This window comes from Alosa pseudoharengus, unplaced genomic scaffold (genome assembly GCF_046254945.1).
Source record: "Alosa pseudoharengus isolate Yale_2024_CS ecotype anadromous, Long Island Sound unplaced genomic scaffold, YU_APseudo_1.1 YU_APseudo_1.1_scf_16, whole genome shotgun sequence".
Taxonomy (NCBI): Eukaryota; Metazoa; Chordata; class Actinopteri; order Clupeiformes; family Clupeidae; genus Alosa; species Alosa pseudoharengus.
Genome location: NW_027468630.1, coordinates 5,523,034 through 5,539,199, shown reverse-complemented (window position 1 = coordinate 5,539,199; position 16,166 = coordinate 5,523,034). Strand labels below are relative to the sequence as shown.

Genomic DNA, 16,166 nt, shown 5'->3' with positions numbered 1-16,166 from the left:
TTAGTGCATCTAGGCCTACTGATCGATGTGGATTACTTTTTTTCGTGTCATTGGATTACAGCAAAATATGATTTTTTTTTTTTTCTTAACATGTCTTAACGTAATGGCGTGATTGCGCTTCGTTTCTGCTTTTGGAGAGGCATCAGACTGTAGGTGAACACTTACTTTGATTCTTGGAGTTCTCGCTATGATTTAAGTCTGCCCTGCACTCAATAGCCTACAGTTTACTTACTTTGCCTTTGTAGAATCGAATTTGAGTTTTCAATGACTCGTTCTCCTTAAGCTAAGCATGCATGAACCGATGCATCTTGTTATTTCAAACTCCACTCTGCTAGGTGGCTCGGATGCCAGCAGCATTCTTGAGGCGTCGGAGGTTTACCAACGTTCCACAAGCACAGCTAAGCTAGCTGGCATCCGTTACACTAGGCTATATAGTTCGTTTTTAATAGCAAACAGAAGTGTCAAGATGGCAACAGGTCATTACATTCTTTAATTGACAAAATATGATAAAATATTCAATCAATGTGGGGCAAATGAGGCTAGAGGCGGTGGATTAATTTATCAAAAGTGAGCAGCAACTCTATGGGCTAAGCCCCGAATGTTTTCAACTGCTAGGCGACACCCCTGTCTATTGCGTTTCAAGACAACCGTGCTGCATTGGATTTCATGAGGACGAATTGTTAAATTGTTACAATGTAATTATATATAGGCTATCATTATTTAGCATGTTTGTTTTCTCCATATGTGATCATGCTGTGTTCCCCAAGTGGTAGGCCAGGTCTCAGCTGCTACAATTATTTATTTATTTTTTGTCTGCCCCCCCTGGCTCGAAAGGCATAAAAAGTCCAAAAATTATACTTATAATATATATATATATATATATATATATATATATATATATATATATATATATATTGACAACAACAAATATCAGTGTAAGATAAATCTTCTTATTGTGCATGCTTCTTAGGGCAAGTGGGATTTAATATGATTTCTTTATTATAATATTTTCTTTATTAAAATATTTTGACAAATGCAAAACTTAACCATCATTGCAAATTAATGTTATTAAAGTTATTCTTCAGTGCCACTGAAACCTAACACTCTAATCAATAACTCTATGAATAATTGAACATTCTTGTTTTGACGGAAAACACCATTTTCCTTGCAGAATATTGTACTCAACAAATTCTTGTATTTCTTTGTAGAATATTGTACTCACCCAATTCTTGTATTTCCATGTGCGTTTCATTTTTCTGGTCATGGTAAAACACCACACAACTGTAGAAGCCTGCATGCATCGGTTCTAGATTGGTGAGCAGAATAGAGTAGTTTCCATTGGCAAACTCCTCACTAAAAAAGTGAACCTTCCCCCTGTAGTCATTGCTCTGTGATTCAGGTCTTTCTTCTCCCTCGTGAAACAGGTTAACCAGTTCATCAGAGTATTTCCTACTCCACTGGACCTCCAACTCCTCCAGAGGTAAAGGGGGCTCCACAGAACATGGCAGCACAATAGAACCTCCCCGGGGAGCAGACAGGGGAGCAGATGGACCCTGCACTATAAAACCTTCATACAAAAAACATTTATTTGCACACAAATAGTATGCAATTAAATGTACAGATAAACTTAATCTAATATATTGACTTTAATATTAGATTGTGAAGTTGTGTACTTTACCTTGAGTTGCAACAGCAAGTATGGTAAGCAGACTGACTGAGGTTTTCATTCTGCAAAAAAAAAATGATAGAAGAGTTTGGAATTTGCTGGGCAATTATTACTATTAACATAACAACATGCATACCACAATTTATAGTCTAAACAAATTACAGTTGAAGGTGGAAGTACAGTAAATATAGCAAAGGGATATTTTGGACCATTGGAGTTCTTTTTATGTAGATTAAGAATATCATGTGATGTGCCTACACTACAATCCTTCATGACAAAGTGTGTGGGCAGTGAATAACTTGTGTGCAGTGAATAACTTGCACACGAGAGCATGAAACCATCAAAACCAAAAGAACACATGGAAACAAATCACCTTACTATCAAAAACAAACCTGTCAAGTACTTTGAAAGGCGACACAGGAGTTGAGGACTTTGCATATGTTGCCTATCAGCATGTTCCAAACGAGTAGGCTACAGGCACTTTGCACATCTTACCACATAGGCTACCTCACTTTATCAGTTGGCTTGAACACTAAAATATGGGTTGCGACTTATTGACCATGGGAAATTGAGGGTCCCAAGACCAGACCAGTCAAGAAACAATGGAGTAGGAGATGGAGACAAATCGACAAGTGTGCAGGACTAAGCGGCGGTCATATTTTGTACCGCTTTGAGGTACATATAGTTTAATTTGTGCCTGTGCTGGGAGCAAGGTGGTGGGATTATCCTCCTTTAGTGTTGATTATTACTTGTTTGTTGTTTATTGTTACTTGTGCTGTGCTTTTAAGGTCACCCACCACCCTCCCTTTTTTGTTTGTAATGCAGAACACTGTGTCAGTGTTGCGAAGGTCACTTTTAAAATGTTAAAATGTATTCCACTACAGATTACAGAAACATGCCTTTAAAAGTATTTTATAATGTATTCCGATATATAGATTACTCAAAGTGAGTATTTTGAATACTTTGGATTACATCAGCATTGTATTACATTTTGTTAACAGTGAATGAAACCATAATGTATATATAGAACAGTCTATGAATGAAGCAGTTATGTGAAGTTATGTGAAGTTGTAAGACCCATAGTGTCAACAACAACCCACAACCTGCTTTACAGTGAGGATGGATTGATATACAGTATAATGTGCTATGAAACACTGTTAACGTCATTGTGTCAAAGAACCTAAAACAGAGATGTTTTGTCAGCACATAGGCTAAAAGGCTTCCAAATATCAAAGTATACACAAATTTTAAAAAATAAATTTCAACAGCACAAGGAGTTACATACCTTTTTGCAGAACACATATTTTGTTTTTTAAATATGTAATCCAGAATGTTGCCTGTGCAAGTTCACAGAGCAAAGGGTACCGAAAAAGGCAACCAGTCTATGCCAAAATGACAGATATCTCAAAAAACCACAACATCAATAGATGGTTAGGTGTCGGGTGTGTTTGAATTCCCCTCCTTGTAGCATGTCCGTCTACATTCCACAGTGGGGAGAAGTTCGCCTTGTCTAAATAAAAATTATATTTCCTTATTAGCAGCACCTGAGGTTAAACATATTTAGGCACCTCAAGTTTGTCAGAGGAACTTCAAGATACATGATTCTCTTCTACACTGGACTTGAGTTAGGAACCTCAGACAGATATTGTAAAAAAAAAAACACATATGAACCCATATTTGTCAGCCATTTTTAAAAATCAACACTCTTTAGCTCTTATGCATAATACATCACATGATAAACATGAAAAATAAAAGCTATTAAGATATGATCACTCATTAAAGGGGATATATATTTTACCTGTAGTTGTATAATCTAAATATGTAATCCAGAATGTATTCTGTTACTTCCCAACACTGTAGATATATCAGAAAATCTTTCCAGTCCTTTCTCTAAACTTACTCTTACTCTATACTTGTCCTTGGATAACATAAAGCATGGCAGCCAGTCATCATTAGTCCACTACTGCACTCATTTGGATAAACTATCCAAACCTGTTCTGCAGGAACTTTCTCGATAATGATCACTATGTTCACTATGTGACCACAGAACTCGGTGACAGCCAAAGTTATAGTGTGTCATTCTTCTTAACATGCTTTCCAGAAGTTCAATAAGGTATCTAGTTATTTATATAAGATATGAAATACTTTATTAATCCTAAGGAAAATCAAGTGTCACAATAGTACTATCCAGCATAAACACACACACACACACACACACACACACACACACATACACACACACACACACACACACACACACATACACACACACACACACACACACAGACACACACACACACACAATGGAAGGAACAAAAGAGAGAAAGTCACAGCAGTTTGTCAATGCAGCAACACATGACCTGTGGGTGCATTTGAATTCCCCTCCTTGTAGCATGTCCGTCTACATTCCACAGTGGGGAGAAGTTCGCCTTGTCTAAATAAAAATTATATTTCCTTATTAGCAGCACCTGAGGTTAAACATATTTAGGCACCTCAAGTTTGTCAGAGGAACTTCAAGATACATGATTCTCTTCTACACTGGACTTGAGTTAGGAACCTCAGACAGATATTGTAAAAAAAAAAACACATATGAACCCATATTTGTCAGCCATTTTTAAAAATCAACACTCTTTAGCTCTTATGCATAATACATCACATGATAAACATGAAAAATAAAAGCTATTAAGATATGATCACTCATTAAAGGGGATATATATTTTACCTGTAGTTGTATAATCTAAATATGTAATCCAGAATGTATTCTGTTACTTCCCAACACTGTAGATATATCAGAAAATCTTTCCAGTCCTTTCTCTAAACTTACTCTTACTCTATACTTGTCCTTGGATAACATAAAGCATGGCAGCCAGTCATCATTAGTCCACTACTGCACTCATTTGGATAAACTATCCAAACCTGTTCTGCAGGAACTTTCTCGATAATGATCACTATGTTCACTATGTGACCACAGAACTCGGTGACAGCCAAAGTTATAGTGTGTCATTCTTCTTAACATGCTTTCCAGAAGTTCAATAAGGTATCTAGTTATTTATATAAGATATGAAATACTTTATTAATCCTAAGGAAAATCAAGTGTCACAATAGTACTATCCAGCATAAACACACACACACACACACACACACACACACACACACACACACACACACACATACACACACACACACACACACACACACACATACACACACACACACAATTTCGGAGTTCAGGCTTTTACGCTTACCACTTCCGCTTCAGGCTCTTCTTCTCGTAGTAAACAGACCGCTGGCTAGTATGCAGGCTACCTGGCCGCTAGGGCAGTCTCTTCGTAGTGGATATATCTCTAACTTGCGCCAGCCACAGACCGAGAGTTGTACACCAAAAGCGTCACGTCGCCGAGATTATATCAGCTCTTGTCACACGCCAGTTTTCCCTGTTATCTCTTCTCGCCGCTTATCAGACGATTGTTGTTCTACGCAGCCCGGTGACTTCGTCGGAGCTTAATTTGTTCTCCACGGGCTATTCAGACTACACTCGGATAAGTTGCACTGACGACCTACGTGTTATTTAACCTGGAGCTTGCCTCGGCATAAAACAACGCAGCCTACCTTGAGCCACGCTCGGTGACTGGCTAACGTTACTGTCCACAAGCACGGTAGCCTCGCCTGGAGCCCAGCTCGGCCACAGGCTAGCCTCTGTCAAACACGGAGCGGTTTACCTTGAGCCCAGTTCAGTAACCGCTAGTCCCAGTCAAGCACAATCACAGCAGCCTTTCCTTGAGCCCCGCTTGGTAACCGGCTAGCTCACGTCAAGGCACACAGCCTCGCCTTGAGCCCCGCTCGGTAGGGTAGGGTAGCTAGTAGCAAACATTCCATTCCTTAAGTAGGCCGCATTGATTTTGTAAAGGTAATTTGAGAGTAGGGGGGAGAATAACGAGCAGCAAACGTTTATTTGAAAACATGAAAAGTAGTGATGCATGTAGTACACTTGTGCGTTTAGGTTTAGTAATCACCATCTGATAAATCAAACTTTTTTTCCAAAGCCAGTTGGAAGGAGAGTTTTACGACGTCCTTGCCATTTATAAAATTGACAAGACAAGCCTCTTGTTCCTGCTTTAATTGCTTGATGCCCTCGAGAGTTGAGACAACTTCGCGGATAGCTTCTAGCGTCTCTTCCTCCGTCGCCATTGTTGCTATAATGTTGAACTACAAGCTTCGCTGGACTACAACAATCAACTCGGCAGGCAAGTTCCGCGTCATCACTCAACTGTTCGCTGATTGGCGCGGTTGTACGCGAACCGCATACTGTCTGTTGGGCCAGACTACGTGCGAGGCTGAAATCAAATTTTGGCCGGAAGTACGTAGGATGGTAACACCAGGCTATAGAGCTGCACAGTCCCGCCCACAGCCAAAACGCGGTTAGGTGCCGGATGTAAGCTTCCCATTCATTTGTCCCATTGACGTTTGGAAAAATCCGTATCTAAAGAGTTTTACAGCATGTCTTAGGCTAACCAGCTACGGCATAACTCATAAGCATACAACATATCATTTCGAGTGAAAAAACGAAGAGAAAATCCAAAAAAAGTCAAAGGTACAAGACTGTGTACATATTTTCATTTCCGAGCGAAGGAACTACTCATCCCATAAACCACCGGGCCTCACTGAAAAATATATACGCAGCACGAACCAGCGCGAAATATTTCATTTCCAACCGGTGACAGCAGCGAACCCTTTCCTCCAAACAGTGATATTTATATAGTGATTGTGCAGTTAATAGCAGTTATTTCAGGAGTAATCGTGTAAATAATAGTGTTTTGATATTGAATTTTATATTTATCATCGTGTATTTTATATCGTGTGTGTGAAAGCGGTTAACGTTAACGGCAGTGCTTCATAATGTTACCTGACTCATCCTATGCTGTCATCACTGCTCAGTCAGGCTGATGCATGGTCTGCTCTTGGACCACCATATTCAGTTTATTAATTTGCCGTGAATTATTACACAAAATGTTCATTAAATGCACGAAGTATTCCTAGGTTAATGATTAATATGAATCATACAGTATGAAGGCTACAGTAGCCTAGCTAATGTTAACTAGCACTGCTAGCAGCATTAACATTACAACCTCCCTGCTTAGCTAACTCACCACAACTTTGTAGGTCTTGTCCCTCATGCTGCTGACCCTTACAAAACCCACAAACTGACTCTCGGACACACAACAGTCAATAATGTGACCCGATTTAAAGTGGCTTTCACCCCTTTGGACACTCACTAAAACATAATATTCATACCTGTGTTGCAGCATGTAGGCTAATGTTAGCTGCATTATGTAATGACATACAATATCGGAAATGCTAAAGGTTAGCCTGTCGGCTAGTGCTAGCCTACCTGAAAAGTTTGAGTGTTTAAACTAACATTTACAGTGGTCTATTTGATAGTGTATTGGCCCTGACTAAGTTCGTGTGATGTATAAACCCCAATCCTTGTTGATACAAGTACCAATATTCGTCAAGAAAGACGTTAAGATTTTCGCCATAGGCAGTAAAAAACTCCTCCATCTTTGTCAATATTTTTCCGCTGAGAAAGTTTCAAACTATGAGCATAACGGCCTTTCCACCAATCAGAGGCATCACTGTGGGATTGTGGGATTGTTCAGGATTGTGGGTAATGAAGTACTTATCCAAGAGATCGCGAATAAAAGGCATTTATCTCAAAACAAGGTTAGTGCCCCATGAACTCTTGGTGTCTATAGGAGCATATACAATCGCTTAGTACAACCGTAGCTGGTTTTAAGTCTACCACGTGCAGTTAAGTTTTTATGGCTTACACCGCAATTGTCAATGGAGAAATTGCATTGACTTTTTACATCCGGCATCGGCTGTGGGCGGGACTGTGCAGCTCTATTGCTAACCTACCTAGGCTATGAAAGTAAGTTAATTAAGGCCTACTTAGTTCACTGACATTTCAGTAGGCTATGCAACCCATTAGCAAATGTTTACATCTGGAGATGTCCTTTTAGCTTGTGTCATGTGTAGTACTACCAAAATCATAGAAATTAATAACATTGCAAGACATTTACCTCTTCTATGATCCAAGAATGATTTCATTCGAGTTATTTTTTATCATTTATTTTAACTAATGACATAGAAACTCTAAACGTAACCTGACTCTCGCCAGATGAATTTAGTTCCACCTAGCTCCACTCACATCCATCTGGGATCGCTTCCGTTGAGAGTGATTTCGGCACCAGATTTTATGGTAGAGCCAATCAGGACGCAGGGCGGGAGTTTCATAGATGTGACGTAGCATAGAAGCGACTGTGATGGTGCATTCATGGCACTTCGGAATGACAAGGACCGCCCCCGCGGGTACTTTGTTTTTCCCACAGCAAGTGTTCATGTGCTTTGCCGTCGGAATGTATGACAAACACGGATGCCACAACAAAGGTTAAAACATACACTTACTAATCCTAAATAAATAACTGTATTTGCTTAACTATAGTGTAAGACGCTTGTGAAAGAAAGACATGCAGCTTTCAAGTGAGAAAAACGGCAAATTCCCAAGTTCACATTAAAACTGTTGGACATGAAAGGCCACATGGACTACAAACGAACTACGTGACGACAAAAGTGATGACGAGCCCCTAACTGGGCAACTCTGTTAGCAAAATCTAGCCCTAGTTTCCGACCTCTGACTCATGAATGATGCGGAATGATGATGTTTTCACTGGGAAAAAGTTTTTTCCGAAGATCATGAACGCTAGGGGAGACTGTTCTCAGCGTCATGGGTTGGCTTTGATGTGAGTGGTTGAAGTAGCACATCAATAGATGACGGACAAGTGGCTTATCCAATCATATGCAAGGATTTTTGATAAGGCCCAGCCTTCTAAAAAACCACTCCAATGGATCGATCCCAGATGGATGAGTGGAGCTAGGCGGAACGAAATTCATCTGGCGAGAGTCAGGTTGCTCTAAACCACCTTCTGTAGCCTAAATCAACTGTATACTACTGTCTACACTGCACTATATTATTGTCCTGTCTATGCACCACCTGTCTATACTTTGTGTATCACATTGCACTTTTCTGCTTTTTTTGCACTTCTGGTTAGACGCAAACTGCATTTTGTTGTCTTTGTACTTGACTTTTGCACCACCTTAGGGATGAGAAGTGTCTCATATGTATTGTGTGTGTGTGTAACAGGATTTGTAACTGTAAAAATGATTTGTGATTTAACAAAAAAATAACACGAACAATTTTAAGCATTACTCATATGTCGTTCACTTACAAATATATCCCACAGGTATTAAATATTCCACAGTTGCTGTCTTTCAATTACGAAACTATTCTGCCATTACAAATCTCTGCTGCTCGCACAAGTATTTTCTACAAGTACACAAATACTTTTGAGACTGTTCTGGCGCTTCCTGTTGAATAGCCAATGGCGATCCTCAGGTTTGGCTAGCCAACCATGAATCTCAGTTCACTAACCAATCACAGAGCAGGAGCAGCGCCGTTGTCGTGGCTAGTTGTGTGGGTGCAACCAAACTTTGAGTCTACGCTTGGAGCCTATGCTTGGAGCACGCTAGCAGAGAAAGGAACGGGCTCCGATGCTAGTTTCCTATATTCCTTGAGGTACATTGATGGTTAATACAGCCAGTGTACCTGATACACGGGGCAAGTAGTTTAACAAAATGTGTCCCCTCTCTATCGGCAGTTATCTTTCTGGCTGTTCCTAGGTAGTTAAGTTATCAATTTATTTACATTTCAAATGGGCGACTTAAGCTATGTTAATTACAGTCATCGTTTTACATTTCTGATGGTTCGTTAACTTTGATAATTTGTCAACTGTACCTGTGCAGATAAACTACTACAAATACAATCATGCTTTTCCAGAATGCTCTCTTTCTACATAGTGTTTCAGTGTGCATGTAAATATGCATCGTTGTTTTTGTCTATTCATGTAGCCTAAGCCAGTGTTTCTCAAAGTGTGGTTCGCGAGCAGGCATGCTAAAATATAATAGGCCTATAGATGATTTGTTTGCGATGTTGAACAACTGTTATGTAAATCCAAACAGTTCTGTAACACTGCCTATGTAAGCTATGCCAGTTTAAATCATGAATCCTGACAATAAGCAAGGTGGTTCAATGAGTAGGCCTACTATTTTTTTGTTTAGCTAGGTGGTCTGTGAGGTTTTTTTATTTATTGGTTAAGTGGTCCTTGTTCTGAAAAACTTTGAGAAACACTGATGTAATATCTCTTATCAAGGGCCTTCAAGATCACTCCACTGGATCACTGGACCATTCTCTACATCAGCATGGAGAACATGTAGCCTACCACTGAATAGAAAATACATCTCCTTCCCTCATATATTTGTTCTTTAAAATGTGTTTCTTAGGTCTATTGTATTCTAGTCTTTGAACACCATTATTGTAGACTTCTCCCCTGTCCTGTCTGATAAATTTAAAATTGCATTTCTAAATATTATTCCCTAATGCTGGGATATGTGAACTTTAATAAATAATTTTATTCATTAGGCTTACGTTTTTATCCAAAGCAACTTAGACATCAATTCTTACCAGAGCCAGTTTCTCAGAGCAAGTTGGGGATACAGGTAGGTGCCTTGTGGCAGCTGAGAAACAAAATCACAACTTTTCTGGCTACTGCATATGGTGCACACATTGTAGTTAAATATACAACTAGGAAAAATCGGCATACAGTTTCTCATTGCATAGTTTATTCATTGAACAACTGGAACTCTGGTCACCGTCTGAAACACTGAAATTGTTGACTATACTGCATTGAACTTGCAGAAAACAACACTAGATCAAGCCAAAACCATAATTGCTTTATTTCAGCGTTGCATCCATAGCTTCTTTGAAGGTGTCCCGTCCAGAAGACCACCAGGTCTTTCAATGTCTCTAAAGAACCTGTAAGAATTAAAAGACAATATCAGAAAATACTTTTAGTAGTAGTTCGTTTGTTATACAATGCTAGCCTGGTTAGCGCTTCGGACTTGTAACCGGAGGGTCGCCGGTTTGAGTCCCGACCAGTAGGCACGGCTGAAGTGCCCTTGAGCAGGCACCTAACCCCTCACTGTTCCCCGAGCGCCGCTGTTGTTGCAGGCAGCTCACTGCCGGAATTAGTGAGTGCTTTACCTCACTGTGTGCTCAGTGTGTTTCACCAATTCACGGATTGGGATACTTTCACATATTTTTCAGTCTGCGAGTGGTTCAAGTACAGATCTCTCATCAAATCCAAATCACTCTGATCAGCCAGGTTTCAAAATGGGGGGGGGGGGGGGGGGGGGGGAGATATCTTAGGAAATATTTGTCATACCACTTACAACGTATTGTCTGAGGTAGGCTGTGACACGGCATGAGTCTTCCATTTCATCTTCGTCAACCTCCGCCTCATCTGGTCAAACCACTCTTTTCAAAATGATCTGCAACAAAAACAGTGCGCAGATTTAGCCTAGTCTACTGTATGACTTCAACGAGGTGATCTTCAGTTTCGTTCTGCTTACAGTATCTCACTGCCACTGCAACGCCTTTGAATGCACTCCACTGCCCTGTTTACAAATGCTACAGCGGACTTAAACCGCCACCTTGTGGCGATAAGTTTTAATACATTTCACACAGCTGCATGAATCACAGAAAGTGCGAAAGAAGTGGCCACTTCTGAATGGGACCCACTGTATGTGGTAACAGTCAATATTTTATTTTAAATGTGCTTCATAAACATACAATCCTGCACTGTGAAAACAAAAAACATCTGAATTATACTTCTCCCTTCACCCAAATACAATAATGAAGGTGAAAGGAAGTTATTAAGCATTAATGGTGCTTCCTAAAGGGGGTATTGATAAATAGTCTAGGTCCAGAGACTGCCTTTGAAGAGCCTGTTCCAGTCTGGTTTTCAGCCTCTCTAATAACCTGCCAGTGTAGATAAATTTATCATAGATAATGATCTATCACTGACAGGAACCAACAAAAATGTTTGAAAATAAACTGACTTTAAAGATAGAATAGTAGTGATTTCTCTTTAACTTTTACAAAATTTAAACATACACATCCGAGGATGTTGTTTTAAGTAAGAATACTGCCGTCAACAAGTTCAAAAGGTATGCTTTTTGAAACTCACATCGGGCGGCGACCTATTTTTATAGACAGTAAAATATATTGTAACGTCGGCGCATAAAGACTGTGTTAGCGTTCTCCAGCGAAAGGCATGCTGGGACACGAGGGTGAACATTTGGGGGGTTTATGTCGTTATTCTCCTAAGTTATAAGTGTAATGTTAGCGTCTTTATTGTGACATGTTTCCCTTTTAGTTCTCCCTCGTGTGTGATCCTTTTTGTGTGGGGGGCTGCGACCTCCCCTGTATGTGTGTAGTGTGTGTCTGCTTGACCTGCCCCGTGTGTATTGTGTTCTGTGTCTTGGTCTATCTGTGTCCCGGCTCTCGTTCCCAGTGAATAAACCTTTTGATTGGACAACTGTGTGGTTCGCTATCAAATCGTTACATTGGTGTCAGAAGCGACTTTCGAGCATGGCCTCCACTCAGCGGGAGCAGCTGGGAGCGGGAGACCTCATCACTGGGTGGAGGCCCACGCAAGAGGATGCAGAGAGAGCCCTTGTAAGGGCTACTAAAAAGCTCGGGGCCTTCTATCGCTACTGCCGACGGAGGAGAGGAGCTTTCGGTTGGAGCTGCCTGCGGCCATGGGAGAAGTTCTTGCCGGAAGAGGAGCCTGAAGAAGCGTTCGCGGAGAGGACGGCGATGGCCTGGGCGCTGACTCCACGGCGAGCCGCGATGCGTGAGCAGAGAGGGAGTGCGGCGAGGAAGAGGTTCCTAGACGATGGACGGTTGGCGGAGCCGCTGAGGGCAGCGAACTCACGACGGTGGGGCAGCTTCGACGGAAGGGCCCTCTAGTGTGACTGTTTTGGTGTGTGCTTTAACTTTTGGGTGCGTGTGAGGGGCACCGTGCAGTGCTAGGCGCTAGTTCTAGTTGGCCTATTGGCCGGCGCCTTTTAAAAAAAAAAAAGAAAAAAAAGTTTGTTGTGTGGAGTTCGATAGCACGACCATCTCGGGGGTCGTTTTAAAAAAAAAAAAGAAAAAAAAGTTCGTTGTGTGGAGTTCGATAGCACGACCATCTCGGGGGTCGTGCCTTCGCCGAGGCCGCGAAGGAGTGGAACGGGCCGGGAACAGAGCAGTACGGCTCTGCGAGATGGCAACACGAAGAGGGACGCCGAAGACGGTAGCTGCAGCGGGAGAGCTCAGCGCGGTCCGGTTGCTGTGGAGTCGGTGCCTGTCTGTCCCGGTCGGCGACTCGACGGAGCGGAGTGGCGTTGGTGCAGCTTCATCTGGCCCCCCTCGAACCCCGGTGCTTGGTACAGTGTCGACGGTTGTAAGGCCATCTAGGGCCCCGTCTGGAGAGGAGGAGTGCCGTGGTGACACGCCGCGGAAAGTGCAGCCTGAGGGCGGCTGCTGAGAGGGAGCTGGTGACGCCCGAACTGGATTGCTAGCAGCGTGGCGCCCCGTTGAGTGAGCTCCTGCGGCGCGTGCACCCCACGTGAGTTGGCGGAACTGTCGCACTGAACTGAGTGGCGGGCGACGCGCGCCGACGTTAGCATGTGGCTACCTCGTGGGCATTGCCGAGGAAGGCAATGGCTTGTTGGGGGAGCTGTGTAACGTCGGCGCATAAAGACTGTGTTAGCGTTCTCCAGCGAAAGGCATGCTGGGACACGAGGGTGAACATTTGGGGGGTTTATGTCGTTATTCTCCTAAGTTATAAGTGTAATGTTAGCGTCTTTATTGTGACATGTTTCCCTTTTAGTTCTCCCTCGTGTGTGATCCTTTTTGTGTGGGGGGCTGCGACCTCCCCTGTATGTGTGTAGTGTGTGTCTGCTTGACCTGCCCCGTGTGTATTGTGTTCTGTGTCTTGGTCTATCTGTGTCCCGGCTCTCGTTCCCAGTGAATAAACCTTTTGATTGGACAACTGTGTGGTTCGCTATCAAATCGTTACAATATTTTATGACCCACCTATGCTTCAGAAGGAGGCAGCAACTGGGGATCCATAAGAACCTGCTTACACAGAAGAAATAGATACAGACAGATGAATGTGTCTACCAATGCCCAGCACAGCACATTTCTGTATTATTTATTTTGTACCTTATGATCAGCCATGAAGAACCATCAGAAAATGCCAACATAGCCTAGCTCATGCAACAGAAACTCCTTACTGCAGAAAAACCGTAGTACTGTAGGTTTGATGCTCAACAGATTGCTCTGGAGTTAGTTATAAGTTAATAATAAGTAACCATTGATATGTGTGACAAAACATACCAACTGGTGTCAGCCTACTATAAGAGTTCGTCAAGTCCGAATAGCACCTCACAATCTGGAGGTAGACCTGGCATACGAGGCCTAATGGTTAGCACACCTCTTGATAATAATGCTGAGCCTACCTTATGACTGACAAACTCCCTTAAAACTTTGACCGCATTTGTTACAAACTTGAAACAAAATGTCTTCAAAAGTATGTTGAGTGTTGTTATTTATTTCCATCCGTCCACACACTACATATCCGTTCGCGCTTGTATGCTGCTTAAACTGAAAATGTAGCTACCATTGCTATTCTACATTGAGATTGAGTGGGATTTGGCTAACTAGCGGTAGCTTCCTATATAATAGTTATTTGTCTGTTGCCCACATTAGTTGCCATTGATTGATCTCACCTCGTTGCCCCGTATATCAGGTACACTGGCTGTATTAACAAGGAATAGTGGACATAGAACAAGTCTGTGTGGTGTAGGCTACCAACATACCTCAAGGAATACAGGAAACTAGCGTGCTCCAAGCGTAGTCTCCAAGTTTGGTTACACCAGAGAATGTCTAATAAGGGGAGAACTGCCACTCTCGGAAAACTTCCGGTTTCTGAACTGGTTGCAGTTCCTTCTGTGGTTCCACATGAGGGCGCTCGTCCACGAGTGCAGAATGCATGGAGGTCTATGGATCTGTACCCCTCAAAATCCACTTTTCTCGGGATATAATTTTTTTTCAAGTAATTTGAATATTGTATTCGAAAGGGGAGGCAAAGAAAATACACTTGGTGGAGTATTATATTTTTTAAAGTCACTTAATTGTTCTAAAAAGCCTTTCAAACGTGTCAATGACGTCACTCATTAGCACAATGCTAGCGTGTTATGGGCAACAACGACCCAAACTGTAAGAAATCACAAGGACATAAATACTCGTTCATTCAACTTTTGACCTATAACCCATGTTGAAGTTATACAAACTACAATCAAATCTGAGATTTGTCAACGACAATCAGGTGAAAGAGACAAATTTAGCCGTCTAGCTCCATTGACTCCCATTCATTCTGCACTCATGGCGATCGCCCCCAGTGGAAATATGGTGGAACTGCAACCAAAATTCGGTACAATGGGACTTAATACGGAGTGGCAAGGCTCTCCGTAGACGGGCTTTGGTTACACCCACAGACAACGACGGCGCTGCTCCTGCTCTGTGATTGGTTAGTGAACTGAGATTCATGGTTGGCTAGCCAAACCTGAGTATCGCCATTGGCTATTCAACAGGAAGCGCCAGAACAGTCTCAAAAGTATTTGTGTACTTGTAGAAAATACTTGTGCGAGAGAGATTTGTAATGGCAGAATAGTTTCGTAATTGAAAGACAGCAACTGTGGAATATTTAATACCTGTGGAATATATTTGTAAGTGAACGACATATGAGTAATGCTTAAAATTGTTCGTGTTATTTTTTTGTTAAATCACAAATCATTTTTACAGTTACAAATCCTGTTACACACACACACAATACATATGAGACACTTCTCATCCCTAAGGTGGTGCAAAAGTCTGTACACCTGTAGAAAAGATTTGTAACTGTAGAGCAGCTTTTTGTGCGTAGAATATTGATGTGTAATTGTAGAATATATTTGTAATTGTAAAATATTTTTAAATGTAGGATGATTTGTAGCTGTAAAACCGATCCGTACCCGTAGAATAGATTTGTAAGTGTAGGGCATATTTGTGATATTGACAATTACTTGTACAGATCATTTTTACAGTTACAAATAATTTCTACAGTTTCAAAACGTGATACACACGTACAAAACTTTTGAGTCTAATATTCTTCCATAATATACAGGCCAGATGGTGTACAGTCACTAAATGTATATAAATGAATTTATTGTATGGCGGCCCATGAATGGAATTCAACTAAACTTGGCATGCATTCAAAGGGTGTCATAATGATCCTACACTTCCAATTTCGTGCAGTTTTGACCATGTCAGCCAGGGATACCTGCGATTATAACACCTAATTTTTGCTTTTTCATTTTTAACTAGGTGGCGCTATACGTCAAATGAGTGGTTATTGGACGGGCTGACATGGCCCCTTGAGACCAACTGTAGAAACTGTGGTCCTCCCTACGGTCCTCGAGTTATTAATATATAATACATTACGATTCTGAAGTAATT

The 16,166-nt window shown here is 41.5% G+C and overlaps 1 protein-coding gene and 1 long non-coding RNA gene across 16 annotated transcripts in view; both read right to left on the bottom strand.

The window, feature by feature from the left end:
* Positions 1-5,179, bottom strand: part of LOC143125406 (uncharacterized) — an 86,370-nt gene extending 81,191 nt beyond the window's left edge. For 3 of the 15 annotated variants that reach the window (XM_076286842.1, XM_076286846.1, XM_076286848.1), the window contains exons 1-5: positions 4,389-4,840; positions 3,465-4,100; positions 2,952-3,176; positions 1,679-1,728; positions 1,223-1,567 (exon numbers count right to left, since the gene is read on the bottom strand). In XM_076286842.1, the coding sequence (XP_076142957.1) occupies positions 1,223-1,567; positions 1,679-1,728; positions 2,952-2,968 (412 nt within the window). In that variant the 5' untranslated portion in view covers positions 2,969-3,176; positions 3,465-4,100; positions 4,389-4,840. The other 12 variants (XM_076286849.1, XM_076286847.1, XM_076286844.1 and 9 more) reach the window with 9 other exon arrangements.
* Positions 5,180-10,382: 5,203 nt separating this feature from the next.
* LOC143126144 (uncharacterized) lies at positions 10,383-14,548 on the bottom strand. Its single transcript, XR_012987385.1, has 4 exons — positions 14,489-14,548; positions 13,704-13,745; positions 11,012-11,110; positions 10,383-10,595 (listed from the first exon to the last, which is right to left on the bottom strand). It is a non-coding gene; the product is annotated as an uncharacterized LOC143126144 (long non-coding RNA).
* Positions 14,549-16,166: the final 1,618 nt, after the last annotated feature.